General features: G+C 36.5%; 2 protein-coding genes across 2 annotated transcripts in view; one reads left to right on the top strand and one right to left on the bottom strand.

Annotated features, from left to right (window-relative positions):
• Positions 1-6,727, top strand: part of LOC126457843 (transmembrane protein 256 homolog) — a 28,468-nt gene extending 21,741 nt beyond the window's left edge. The window contains exon 4 of the mRNA XM_050094483.1: positions 6,072-6,727. Within this exon, the coding sequence (XP_049950440.1) occupies positions 6,072-6,215 (144 nt within the window). The 3' untranslated portion in view covers positions 6,216-6,727. The remainder of the gene's footprint in view (positions 1-6,071) is intronic.
• Positions 6,728-11,291: 4,564 nt separating this feature from the next.
• Positions 11,292-14,836, bottom strand: LOC126456341 (follicle cell protein 3C-1). Its single transcript, XM_050092094.1, has 3 exons — positions 14,582-14,836; positions 11,683-11,754; positions 11,292-11,405 (listed from the first exon to the last, which is right to left on the bottom strand). Exons 1-3 carry the CDS (start codon positions 14,834-14,836, stop codon positions 11,292-11,294), a joined length of 441 nt encoding a protein of 146 aa, XP_049948051.1.
• Between the last annotated feature and the right edge of the window lie 216 nt (positions 14,837-15,052).

Raw genomic sequence — 15,052 nt, 5'->3', positions numbered from 1 at the left:
TGTCATCCTTTGATTATTTTTCTTCCTGAGACACTGTTTCCCACAATCAAACCATTCATTTCCTTTGCAAAAATCAGCCAATTTCTCTCTTTCCACACTTTTTCCCATACTAGTCTTCCCATTGCAACTTGTGCAGTTATGTTGCCCGTTACTATCGCTTCCGCATCCTTAATTTCATATGCTAATTTCTCTAGGAATTCCTCAGTGTTCTGGTCTTTTATTTTCTGTCTGTTGTGCATATACAGGGTGACAATTATTGAACTGTATGAAATAAAATAGTCTCTGAACGGTTTGCGTTAGAACTTTCAATCTGCTCAGTTGGCTGCAATGTGTGATGAGAATTACTGTGGTTTGGTTTAGCGATGAAGCCCACGTTAATTTGGATGGGTTCGTCAATAAGCAAAATTGGCGCATTTGGAGGACTAAGAATTGGCATTTTGTTATCGAGAAGTTTCTTCACCCTCAATGGATGACTGTGCGGTGTGCAATATCCAGTCACGGTATAATCAGTCCATACTCCTTTATGACACGGTGACTACCGAATGAAACATGAAGGTTTTGGAAGTTGTTTTCACCTTCATTATCCAAAGTGACCCTGATTTTAACAAGAAGTGGTTAATGCAAGATGGAGCTTGATGCTATTGAAGTAGGAGAGTGTTTGATATCCTGGAGGACCACTTTGAGGACCGCATTCTGGCTCTGGGGTACCCAGAGGTCACTGGCATTGGCCTCGATTGGCCACCACATTCTCCAGATCTGAACACATGCTACTCCTTTCTGAAGGGCTACATTAAAGATAAGGTGTACAACAATAACCCCAAAACCTTTGCTGAGCTGAAAACAGCCATTCAGGAGGCCATCAACAGTATCTGTGTTCCGACAGTTCAGTGAGTTGTGCAGAGTTTTGCTATTCCTCTGTGCCACATCACCGGCCGCTGTGGGTGTGCGGTTCTAGGCGCTTCACTCCGGACCACACTGCTGCTACGGTCGCAAGTTCTAATCTTGCCTCGGGCATGGATGTGTGTGATGTCCTTAGGTTAGTTAGGTTTAAGTAGTTCTAAGTCAAGGGGGCTGATGACATCAGATGTTAAGTCCCAGAGTGCTCAGAGCCATTTGAACCATTTGTGCCACATCACCAATGATGGCAGGCATATCGAACATCTCATAACCTAAATCCGATTATCTGTAGTAACGTTTACATGTTGAATGAAGTGTGTGCATGCCATAGTTTGTAACTTAATTTGTTTTTTTCATATAGCTCAGTAATTGCCACCCTGTACTTGGATGAAGCCTTTCATTCCATTACTTGTCATCAGGCAAATCATCATCATCCTGTCACCTATGTATTCTTCTAGAGTTGGTTTTTCTATTATACCCACTCCATTTTGTGGCCTGTTGTCTGCTACTCCAATAAAATATGTATCCTTCCCTCATTTTCTTCCTTCATTAAGCCCCAATACTTCTACATTCCATGTATCTGTGAAATCTATTGGCTCTTCTTCCTCCTGAGTCAGTGTCATCACATTAGTGATGCCCAACTTCGATGTGTCTCTGACTTGTCGCACACTTCTCACAGTTCCCCCAGCACCCCAAGAATTGTGCAATGCATGCATGGTATGCCGTAACCTTTGCTGGGGCTGGTTTTGAAGTGCTGTTACATATATGGGTTGTTATAACGAGGTAGCCATTCCCTGAGGCATTTTAGAGCTACTGCCAGCATAGATTTGGGCCGCTCCTGACATGGAGAACAGATGCCTTTTGTAGCCACTCATTTTGAGTACAGGCGCTATAGGAAATAAGATACAAAGACAGTTCTTATGCTTTTTCTATCGTTGAAACTTTTGTATTCTCTTCCACTTTCAAAACAGTTGACTGTCTTCACAGGGTATATATGCTTGGAGACAACCAGGTAATCTGAAAAAAACCCAGGAATTTTTTCACCCTGGAGAAAACTGGGAAAACATGGGAATTTTTTAGGATTCCTGTAATTTGTCATGTTATTCTTCAGTTAAATTTTTGTGATTTTGACTTGTAAGAACTGATAAACAGCTAAATGTGTCAAAGACAGTGGATGACTTCATAACATTAAACACCTGCCGACGAGCGTAACATCACAACTGTTTACATTATGTTCGCTTGAGCAGATGAGTTGCATATGGGCAGTACTTTCTCCCTCTTTGGGCTACGTGAAGTGTGGTCGTTAGCTGTATCAGCAATAGCAACAAGCAGCCAGATGCTACTGGGAAAAATTTTTCTGGCGCGCCCAAGCTGCCGAATTCACGCATGCACATAGTAGTCTGAGTTGTAGTGTGGAGTGGGCTAGTCTCCATGTAAGCTGTGTTTATATTTAGTGATTTTGCTGTTTTCCTTTTCATTTACACTTCTCACTGGACCGAGCAAGGTGGCACAGTGGTTAGACACTGGACTCGCATTCGGGAGTACGACGGTTCAATCCCGCATCCGGCCATCCTGATTTAGGTCTTCCGTGATTTTCCTAAATTGCTCCAGGCAAATACCGGGATGGTTCCTTTCAAAGGGCATGGCCGACTTCCTTCCCCATCCTTGCCTAATCCGATGAGACCGATGACCTCGCTGTCTGGTCTTCTTTCCCAAAACAACCCAACCCAATACTTCTCACATCAAATGAAAACACAACAAATTTATGTGGTTGGAAGCTATCAAGTGAATTAAAATACATTCACATAATAACGGAAGGCTACCATAGTTATTGGTTTGTTTCCTGATTTTATTTCCACAAAGTTTTGCAATTTATTGTTTCTAAAGAAAATATAGACACAATGTGTAACGCGCACGTGGGGCACACAATACTCGTTAAAGCCTGTACTATGGTAAGTGAGCGGGGTTCACCTTATGAGAAAGGATTTTTGTATAGATATCGACCGCGTGTACCTGAATGGTGGCAAATCAGACTTACACCCACTCTGTAATAACAATGATCCGTCAAGCAAGTTCGAAATGTAATTACACGTCAGGATGGACCAAAAGCAAACCAGAAGATGCTACCTATTTAATAATTATACGCTCGCCAGCCTAATTAGGCATTAACTGGGTTTCTTCCCTGTACAAGTTTGTATATATTCATGCAAAACAACAAGTAGTAACACTGCATAATATAGTAGAATTTTAGAACCAGAAAATCTATTGAACTGATAGTTTCACGTTCTGTACTGATATGGAAAAACCATAAATGCATAACACTACACTATAATGTATACTACAAAACTTCGTACTGTCTATTGATCTGATTAAAATTGGGCATAGGTTACCCTAGAAATAGCACTTTCGAGCCACACACAAAATGTCAATTTTGATAAAGGTAAAACATTGATAAATTTTGACTTTTATATTGACTAACTTTTGCTGGTCAAACCAATTTAGAATACTTCAGAATTCAAATGAATAAAAATGGGGGGTGGGGGGGTGTCCTCAAACTGTTATGATCACTGTATTAAAAAAATTGATTACTGAAATTATTATGCATTCTAGATTTCCAGTATATGAGTTACTACTCGTTTTATCTTATTTACTGCTCATTTAAATACCTTTATATCTGTCTCAAAATAATTAAACTTAATTACTATATCAAAATTGAAGTTATCTTTCAACTTCGTTAGACCTTCGTTATTCATTTACTGGTTCATTAACAAAACAGTTCTTTAAACACCATTCTAACATAGCTAGGTCTGCAAGTAATTATTATTAACACAAAATTTAATTTTTCATTTCGGGACACTCGGATTGCACAACATTTGGAAAGGACCCTGCCTAGGTTAGTTGTGAGGATAATTAAATGATGGGAAAGTTCTGGTAAAATTTAGGTTATTATTGAACAGTTCACTCTATGGTCCATACGAATACAGTACTAAAAGTTTCAACCTGCTTGTATCGATGCGGCGGTTGGCGGGCGGCGAGATAGCGAGACACAAAGTACACATACAACCACAGCTATGGCTCTTGACGTATCGACACTTTAATTCTTCTTGGCGTCGCAATACTTTTCCATTTAGTGCCTATGGAATTTTGCCCTGCTGTGTGGGCGTTGGAACAGCATACCCGAGGCTCAGTGAAACTATGTCTTCCAGGAGGGCCTCCTCGCTCCAGAACGTGTTGCTCAAACCAGTGCCAGACTCCAACTACTACTGCTGAGCCCGTTGTGCCGTGCAGTGCCCGTGCGCATTTTCCCGCACTCGCCTGCCATCCACCTTTACCGCTCCCTTACAGACAGGGTATTCACCCGAGGTTTTGCATTCTACATACCCTAACACATTGTCTACGTATGGACCAGACGCACAGTTACAATTTTAAACATCTTACAACAGTTTCAACATTTGTTACATTTCAACTCTATTACAATATTGCTTGACATTTGACATAAACATTAATATTTACATTGAAACTTGTTTACAGTTTTCTTAGCATAATGGCATGAAACAAAAAAAGAAATGAAATCAGAACATTAATTACACAAGTTTATCAAAAAATTAGAAGGAAAAAAAAAATTACTTATATGTACAATAGTAGAGCGTCGTTGTTGTTACAAATGGTGCTACTAAGGACCATGTTATTCCTTATGTAGCCAAACCTCATGTGGCAAGGTGCTTGCATGCCCAGTGCTATTGCCTGAAATCCCTCAGTCCACTACTAATATTCTTTCACTCTGGCTGGAATACTGATATCCAAGTAACTTACATATGCCACCACATCTGCCATTTTTATACTAATTGAATGCCTACACAGTCTCTTAGGTGATACTGTCTTGTACAAGTCGCTCTTTGTGGATGTACATAGTTTAGAGGGTCATAGACATAGGCTCAGCAGTGTGTGTCAGTGAGCAGCTCATCCATATTTGTTCCCCAAAAGGGATTTATCACTTATCATTGCAGTATGGTTACTAATAACGGGATCATGTGAATGCCTGTATTTGACTCTTGAATTTATGTTCGGTCCTTGTAATCCTAACTAAACTGTCAACAGGCATCCTCCTGGTTCATAGAGGAGTCACCTTTTCGTAAAAACAAATAATGCAGTTATTAGATAATTTGTTACTTTCGTAATGAACCTACAGGTATCTCCAATGCATTATGGACATATCAAAATAGCAAAAAAATTAAATTTGTCAAATTCGTGTAATCTCTTTTCTCTCGGAGGTTGTAGTGACTTGCAGATGGCCACTAACCTTAATAGCCCCGTTCCATGGATGATTCGTTATGAAAATTGTTTATTGGTATTATTACTTATAATGGCTTGTCATAAATTTTTAAGTATCACCTCCAGAAAATAGTTACCTAATTATTTTTTTGTTGCAGGTACATGCCTGCACTTCTGAAATTCATGCTCCGTAGTACTGTAACCTGCCCCAAGTAGAATGAAAACAAAAAGGTGTAGTTCGTTGATAAAAGATTATTGTGCATTCACTAGAAATGTTCAAGCCATGTAAGGCCAATCCAGAAAGCTAAAGAAGTCATCTGGATTTTCGTGACACAACTGCAACATTTCCATTGCTGCCAAAAAGGATTGCTGTTCATTGGTCTGCATCATTTTGTTTTGGATCTGTTGTGGCATTCTCCATTACTGTGGCATGGAAATTTCGGTGTGAACCAGTACTGGAAAAATGTACCAGCAAATGAACAAACATTCAATTCTGCAACCTCCTCCCCCCCCCCCCCCCCCTAATTTTTTGAGATAATTAAAACTTCTTGGTTATCACTCATAGGGTTGTAGTTCACCCAGTATATTCAAAGATACACTAATCAGATATTTTATGCCACAACTCTCATTTTCCCCTCTTCTTTTGGAAGAATTTTTCTTTGGGAATTTTTTATATTGTTCATTGAACTTAGTTTCGGGCACTGCAGTTACGAAGTGTGATATTTTTTTAACTGCATTATATTAAATTTTCTTTGAATTTCTTTCTGTTATATAGTTTTACAAGGGAGCAAAGAGATATCCTCGTGGAGAATTAAATAATAATTTTATATATTTTGGTGTCGTTGTTTTGGCTTAAAATGTATGTTTGTGGTGTATTAATCTTTGAATTTTTGCATTTGTAGAGTGGCAGTTTGCTCTTAACCGGCATGCTGTTGTTCTGTGGAACATGCTACTACCATGCGTTAACTGGTAAAGATGAATTGCGAAGACTTACACCCATTGGAGGATCGCTCCTTATTGCTGGTTGGCTTGCCATGGTGTTATAGGCAAAGGACATGGAGAAAAAGGACAAACAATGTGAATGGTTCACAGCCAACATTTTAATGTTTTCAGAATCTTTTGTTTTGTTACTCTTCAGTACAATAATTCTCACTACAGGAGTGTAATCTGTTTAATTACTGACTATTGTTAATGAAGTTATTGTTTTGATATTTTATAATTGTTAACATATTTATCTTCTCCCAGCTGTATTGGATGTAAACACGACTTCAGTAATTGAAATAGATATTTTCATGTTAATAGTGAATGTCGAAATTTCCTGACTCATTGGCATATTGCTGTAGCTCTTAAATATTACGGTAGGCAGTGAGGATCATTGATACCACATACCAGGCTACAGACTTGGTACTCCAGTGTTTTACTTGTGTTTGTTGAGCATTTCCTACTCCACCACAGTATACATAGATTCCACTTACAATGCTATGAAAATATTTTGTATGTTTCCTTCCTATATGATTAAATATTTGTAACAATAAAACGAAAAGACCGTAACCAAGAAGCCTTTGCTACATTGTTTAACTTTTGTACTGCCCATTTTACGAATTAAGTAAAGTGTTCCAATGTGTTCATAATTTTGATTTAGTGGTACATGTTTTTGTAATGACACTTTTCGCAGAGATCATTTAAGCAGATGCTTCATTCTCATGTATATCTTTCCAGTGCCCTTAGTCATTCTACACAAGCTGTTCTGATCAGTTCTGTTTTTGTAGCCTGCCTATATGTGTGTTCCCTGGCACTGCATTACTTGTGTTCTTCCTGATTCATGTCAGGAATAATAGATGGGAATTAAGAGAGTTAACAAATAAAGAGCAATCAATGGATACATTGGTGAACATCTTCCTGTAAAGACCATGGCAATGGAGGTACCATGTATATTTTCTACAGGAAAAGAACACTAAGGAAGGATGTTTTTAAAGAATGCTCTTTATAGGAAATGGCAGTGGGGAAAAATGAAAAAAAGTGACTTGATAGCAGCAGTTCAGTAGATCAAACAGAAATCACAAACTAATTATCTTACATTTGTTTCGCCGTGAGTGTAACGATATACAATTGTGCAGACAAAAGTAGGCTTTTCCGAGTATGAGGTAGAAACTTCATCCTGCACTCAACATAAAGGGAAATCAATTGGAAAAGGCTAATAATTCTTTGTATAATTATTTATTTTTGTACTATGCCAGTCAATGGAATTCCAGATAACCCAGAGATTTCTTCTGCTTGAAGAGGAGAGAGGAGGTTGTATTTTGTCTCTTAGTTAATCTGTTTGCCTACTGATGCTTGTGATCACTTTTGTTTTAAAATTTATGTGCCTAAAAAAACACGCACTGGGTCCACGAAACCAGTTCATTATGATCAGAAAACTGCTTAGTAACAAGAATCATAAGATTGTGATAAATGCTGCTTTTATCATTTTATAACAATACTATTTGGTACCCATGGCTGCACTCACCTATCAGTAGCTTTTTTATGATGATTTATGGTTACTAAGCAAGTAAGTATGTGGAATAATGTCAATTGCCTGCCCTCACATGTCGGCCTTTTAGGTAAGCGTAGTTCATGTGTGCACTGCTCTAACCCCTCCCAAAAGCTCTCCCAACATATGATGCATTGGCACAGATCGTTCCACAAGTCTCTTGAATATAGAGTGTGCCTAAGCCTTTAGTACAGGAAGTTACTTTGTTATTATGAAAAGATGAGTCACAATAAGCACTTAGGAAAAGCAGGGGCAAAAATAGAAAATAAAATGAACTACAAAATTTTGCACTGAGTTAGATTGGATTTTGCAGTAAATGAGTACATAGCACCAAAATGCCTGTAACATACTGATAGCAACACTCACGCAAATTACTGTGTGTTTCTTGTATTTTTGGTAGACTACAGAGGATTTTAATTTTTTAAGGTGGAATTTCACTAGTGGGAATAGCAGCACTTAGTTATGTAAAAAAATAAATAAAAAATTGGGAGTTTTAAGTGTATTTTAAAATGCTGCTGCTGTTTCATTTCAATTCCAGAGAGAACAGAATAAGAAAAAGTTATGATGTATCATTTCTTTTCTGTAAATGGTACTGCTCATACTCTACAGTAATGCCATTGTCATTCGTTAGTTTATGGTACAACAAGTTTATTTATAAAATAGAAAGATTGATATATACATCCTGTTCACTGTAAAACTGCTGCACATGGAAAATGTGCTTCACTCTGAGTGACAAAGTGCCTGATGTAAGAGTTTAAATGTATGCAGAGTTAATAATTTGTCATCTTAGAACAGTGTACTGCACTTCATATGGATGTACCAGAAAACACATGTTTTTCAAGTCTTGAAGTTCCTGACTTCCAAGCCAAGAAATCTAAATTTGTTTGTAACAGTCATGATTTTCTGACAGTTGTCATCACCAGCTATACTCTGTTCATAAGAATAAACCTGACTTAAACATTACGCCATGTATTCTTCAGAGTTTGCCTGAATATTATTGGATTTTGTTTCACTTGAAGCGGAAGCAAAGTTGTGACCAGTACAGTCAAGCACAATCATAAGGATACGTTTTATGCTATGTTACACACACGTAGACTGAGTGATAATGTGCGGGACAACAACTTTACTGGCACTTTAAACTTGGACAGCACATGCTCGTCGTCTCTCCAATTAGCCTGCAATGATGTGAGCAGTGCAGTTCAGATGTAAAGAGACAAGCAAAGAAACAATATAGCTTCGAATGTCACTTAGTTTTTAAAGAGCATGAAATAATATTCGGAAAGACTTTAAGCACTACCACGTGCTTCTTAGGTGACCAGACGGAAAGCATAACATGTCCTTGTTCTCACCTTTCATAGTATTCTAATTATAAAGAAGAGTGGCAAAAATTCCGAACTTAAACACAGGGTAATTTTTCTGAGCGAGCTATGTGTGATGCGAAACAATACTGCAGTGATTTCACCATACTATTGAATACTGTAGCCACAGAAGATATTAATTACAGTCAGTCATCTGGTAATCTCTTACCTTCATCCTTTTCCGAATCTGAGAAATACATTTCAGTACTGGAACTGTCATCTGCAATGTTGATAGTCGATCAACAACAGAGCCACTCGGGCGCGGCATTTTCTCTTTACTTACGACGTGCCATTCTATATATTGCTGCCTACATTCGGTAGTGACATATGAAAAAGCTGCATGTGGTGGTTCCAGTACGTCCGGGAGCTTAACAGTCTTGTTATTTCTTGGGCCAAATTCCTTAACTTGGCTCCAGATCAGTTCTGTTGGGTTCGTATTGTAATGGCACAGTGGCAAATGTAAAAATACAACATTTGTGTGGTGTGCTCGATGCTGTGAGAATGATTGTGTTTCATGCTTCGGCAACACATATCTACTTCTGTGATGTAAAACAATGGACACAGTCCAAATGAAGAGTATTTAGTTTTTCATTTTTGCCTCCATAATTGTTATTTTCTGTTAGTTTAAGCAACCTTTATTAACAGTCTTTCATAAAATATCTAGAATTGAGAATTTATTTTTGAAATGAAAAAAAGAATTTCACGTGTAATATTTAATTAAAAACAATATGATGTGCATTATTTATATAAAATGACGATGAATTTTACGGTTACAAGATGTAGATAATTCAAATCGAAAAAGTAAAAAAACTGACTCGGGTGAGACTAACCAGCAAGCCATTTAGGTCGATGAGTCACAAAGCTATTACTCCACCGCCTCCACTGTACACTACTATACACTGGTGTTTCATCTGTACTAATACAATCCCTTGTAAAACTTCAAAGCCGATTGTGTCTGTAAATCTGTGACAAAAATTAAGAACAACTTATTTATCAGCACTTTTTAAATGTTATCTACATGGGAATGGGAAGCAGCCTCAGCCACTTTCATACTGCGTATTAACAGGACGACAATCAAAGCACAACAGTGCAGAGGCTGTGACTATACACCATTTTTAAAATAAAAACTACAGTGTGATTTTAAAAAAAAGTTGATGACTTCTAATACATTTGAATATCTTAAAGTTTCATTTAACGTAACAGTGGTAATATATCTAATACATAAGTAGAACCTACTTCCAAGAGCGCAACAACACCAGTATATGTGTGCTACGTCTTCTGATCAATCATCGCGTTTCTGTTTGTTTACATCGGTTTTATTCTTATGATGAACGGAGTATAGTTCCTGACTTAGTGACGTTCAGGCATAGTTACTCAGTTATTTAGGCTGGAACTCACATTCTGGATTTGAACACCAAGCAATACTGCAGATTTCCTTCTTGTTCATTCTATTTAAGATTGTTTGCCATTGTTAATGAGTGTATTGTTGGTAATCTTCCTTCCATACTTTTTCTTCAACTACACCATCATCTGTGTCACTTGCGAGAAAGCTTACCTGCACCAGGAAACCATTGAGCAATATTCCTGAGATGACCATCCAGTTATGCATGTTAATTATTGCGTCATTAGTATTTGTTTCCTGTACTTAAAGCAACCACATAAACCTCAGGCACAAATTGCCACAGTATGAATGAAACTTGGTAGGAATTTGAGTTTGACTATTTTTATTTGTTTCAGAATCGGTTTTATAAAAACTCAAGCTTATAAACGTTTGACAGTAAATTTCTAAACAGAACAACACTCTAAAGAAGATTTTACTGAAAACCTAAAGCTGACTGAACTGCTTGGTAGTAGTCAGTATTTATGTCCAGGAAAATTTGAGGGGAGGGATTTTTTAAGTATGCCAGTCAGTGGCATGCAAGAATAATAGCATTTTTCTTCCACCATATTATCAGTCAGTTTTCTTCCGTTGATATCAAATGTATCAGTGGAAATAACCTTTTACTGTTTTTGCATCCAGTTAGTGTTATTTTTGCCTTAACAAAAGATTATTTTGAATTACGCTGGTTCCCAAGCCACATGAAAATGTTCTTTTTTTCTACTGTCTCGCATTTTACACAATGAAGGTGTAAAGTGATTGAGACAACCGTTTTTATTTCTGTATAGGAATAGTAATTAGTACAATATTGATAATTTAAATGTTTAAATAAAGGATGGTAGTTACAAAATGTATATTATGACATGATAGGACACTTATAAGGGACACCATCTTTACAACAGTATTCCCTTCCAGCAGATAGATTTGTGTTGACCCATTTATCACTGCAGTTCTTCACAAATAAATATGCCTGTAAAAAGACAAAAAGAGCTAAAGCATATTATGCATATTCGTTACGTGATATATTTTTTGGATAAAGTGCTAAGTAACTATCAGATATTGGTATACTTGTCAGCAGAAAATAAACTTGATTCACAAATGTTAACTTTCCTTTTGATTAACTGTAGTTCTAAAGTAAGGGATTATCATCTACAGAAAATGTTCCATCTTTATTTTATTAGTATCACTTACTGTGAGAGTACAATTAAATAATTAATATTTCATCTCTTAATTAATATATCACTTACCCTCTCCTTGTAGCAATCACGATCAATAGAGCCACACAAAATAGCTGGGCTATTAGGTAGATGTTTCACAATCTAAAGAAAGAAATAATTTTCACATTAAAGGGGACTATTTACACTTGTTGTTGATACCAGTATTTATATCAGTTGACATTTTCTTTTAGTTATTGAAACACCATCAAATCTTTAACATTTAACTGGTAAAAACTAAAATACTTTAGTGTTTTTAAAATGTTTGGTTAACAAACTGTTACTCTATTTTAACAATTTATACTAAATTTATGAGAAGAACATTAAAGAGGTACTGTAACATATTGTAATGTAAATGAAACAAAATATAAGTGTGAAAGTGATTTTGTGCTTTTGTCCTTCTAAGAGATTTTACTGAGGCATGCAACACTTTGACTTGGAAGCATTGTCGTCGATATTTCAATCTGGCTTCACGCATTCTGTGTTACACTCCACAAAAAAAAGTGCTGTGCTATTCGATGCTTGTCATTTATAGAATTCATGCTTTAACAATATTTCTGCATCCAAAATAATTTAACCAGCTCATTTGCCAATGCTGAGGGTTATTTAAGACAACCCAATGGCAAGTCTTTGACTTAAGTGACAGTAACTTAACATCATGCACAAAAATTTTCACGTCACTTGGAGATCTTGTTGTTCAGTTTATTTCTACACCACACGGTTCAGTGTTTTTAACCATCTACACTGAAAACATAGTTTTAGGTATTTTGTTCATTCCTCTCTTAAGGGTAAAAAAAGTTCAGTATGCACTAATATGCAGTTACCATTCTTCTCACTATATTGCTGGGCATTTGTCTGTAGAAAGTAATGGAAACCAGTAATCGGTTATTATGGTTACCCAGTATTATGTTCCCATACTGGCATTACAAAGTTTTGGTCATTTGGAAACTTTTAGTTTCTTATGACTTGCTTCATTTCAATCTGTGTGTAATTTGAATGACAGTTCTTTTCTGTTCAACCCTCTTTCATCCTTTGTACCCAGTCTCTGTTGGTACAATGTCATTTGTATTATCTTCCTTTTTCTCAGTTTGTTCTCTCATCCTAATCTTTGTTTATTTTTTCTGTGTTTACCACTTTCTTATTGAGGCTGGCAAGGAAAACTACACCACAATGAGATAAAACAGAAGATACTTATTTCACATGTAACGAAACAGCATAAAAGTAAGTAGTCAGTGATCATTGTGGTTACATTATTGCCGTACAGTTAATTTTATGGATGCATCTCAAGCTGCAGTATGAAGTTGGGTTACTGTCTGCCTGATTTGGTTTCTGGGTTTTCATTGATTATGTTGTTTCACATGCTGTGATTGTTCTTTTAAAAATGGCTTGGTCATTTTTTTGTGCCTTCTCATTGTGTGTTTAATCTGAAATGACCTCTATCTTGGACTGATGACCTCAGATGTCAAGTCCCATAGTACTCAGAGCCATGTGAACCTCTATCCAGATTCCAGAAGGATAGTCCAAAACTATATATATATATTTTTTTTTTTTTTAATGAACAGACCTCTTATGTCTAATTGGCAACAAATAGAGAAGAGTAGTTTCAAGGAAAACTGTGTTTGCTGCATCCATTAATTGTTTTGTGTCATTTTCAGTCATAGTGGAGAAAGTGGGTTGCAATCTGGCTTCAAACAACAGCAGAGTTTTGAATAGTTAGTACTATTTGCCCAAAATCAGATAATTCTGTTGATTTGGGGACATGAAACTGAGTGCTAAAACAGTGTGTGGGAAGTGGGTCAATCTTAAGGGGAGTAGTATAGTATCTGTTTTTCCCAAACTTAACTATTTCTTAACAATCCAATGGAATGTTAACTTCACACAAAAGGACAGAGAGAAAATAATCAAAAACGTGATAATTTATTTGGTCCCTTTCTCTCCAAACTAATCAACCATGCTCATGCAAAATTGTTGAGTGAACTGCTGTATCAGTGTCTTTAAACTCATTTCTGGAAGTAAACATTTATGGCTACAATCATTTCATGCTACTTGCGATTTATCATTGAAAAGGCCTCTAAGTAGTGAATGTGTTGCGATTTTGACATCTTTATCTTCTCGCTCATAATTGGACAAAATAATTTATAAGCATAGTTGATTAACTGTTAGTTTGTGAATCTGCATATTATTCTTTGGATGCACTGCCTCACTAAAAATCTTTGATAAGTTAAAAGTGATTGCTGCATAGACTTTATGTAATACCATTAGTGAGCAGAAATCGTGAGACAAACTCCAGTTTCAGTTTGCCACTAGTTTCTCCTTGATCATACCAAATTTCATCCACAGCTCTCTCACCCAGCTGTGGAAGCATTATTCCTGAGAGAAAATGACTTATTTTAATGAAATATATTGCTTCCTGTCGTGGATGACAGCAAGATAAAGCCTTGTGTCTGTATGTAAAAAATGCTGAGATGGATGAATCCGTTTTCTGCCGTATTTATATCTTTCCCAGATATAAATAAAACTAAGATAAGATAAAAAGTGCAATACCATTCTGAAAATTCTTATAACTGAGTGAGTGTTTATTTTGCTATCTTTCCAGTAAATATTTAGTTTTTTTATCCTAACTTTCCTCTCGGTACTGGCTTTACTGAATGTAAAAGCATTGCATGTACCATTAGAGAACAATATAGAATTTGTACAGTGATGACATACTGTGGAATTATCTGTACTACAGTTCAATTGAAATTTCATTTCTTTTCTGGAACACTCTCAGTGCATCAGAAGTTTTGTGATGTACTGTTGAATAAAGTTAATTTCATTCAAATGACGTAACCACATGAAACCTATTCTTAAGAAAAAAAAGAGTAAATCTGATATATATTTTCTGAATTTCAAATGTGTTGAAAGATATATAATATAATCGTGAATGACTTACGGTATCAAGACAGCGATTGATACACTGTTTGAGGCCAACAGGTGTGCATGGAAAGGGCACCATCAGTTCATGGAGCAGAGCTGCATTTCCTCGTGGTTGAGCATCACTGCCTTTCACAAATTGTCCACTGAGAAAAACACCACACGTGCACGGAATGTCTTTTGGGTTGGTTGGTGGTGCTGGAGCTGGTGCAATAGGAGTTGTAGAGGGAAGTGTTGATACTACTGTACTGCTGGTGCTGGTAGTGCCTACCATGCTTTCAGCCCAACTAAACAGTATTGACAGAGGAAAAATTAAATTAATGAAATTAAAATATAGTTATTTATACTCCAGCTATATATTTTAATTTTTCTACAAATAAATTCATATGAGTCACATATTTTATGGAAAATATTATGAGACTTGTATATTATTATGAATCTTAATATTTCAATTCATTTATATGTATTCGTACATCGTATTTTGTAGAAC

The sequence above is a fragment of the Schistocerca serialis genome, chromosome 2, assembly GCF_023864345.2.
Source record: "Schistocerca serialis cubense isolate TAMUIC-IGC-003099 chromosome 2, iqSchSeri2.2, whole genome shotgun sequence".
In the NCBI taxonomy this organism is placed as follows: Eukaryota; Metazoa; Arthropoda; class Insecta; order Orthoptera; family Acrididae; genus Schistocerca; species Schistocerca serialis.
Note: the sequence above shows the minus strand (reverse complement) of the source record. Positions and strands in the feature narration are given on the sequence as shown.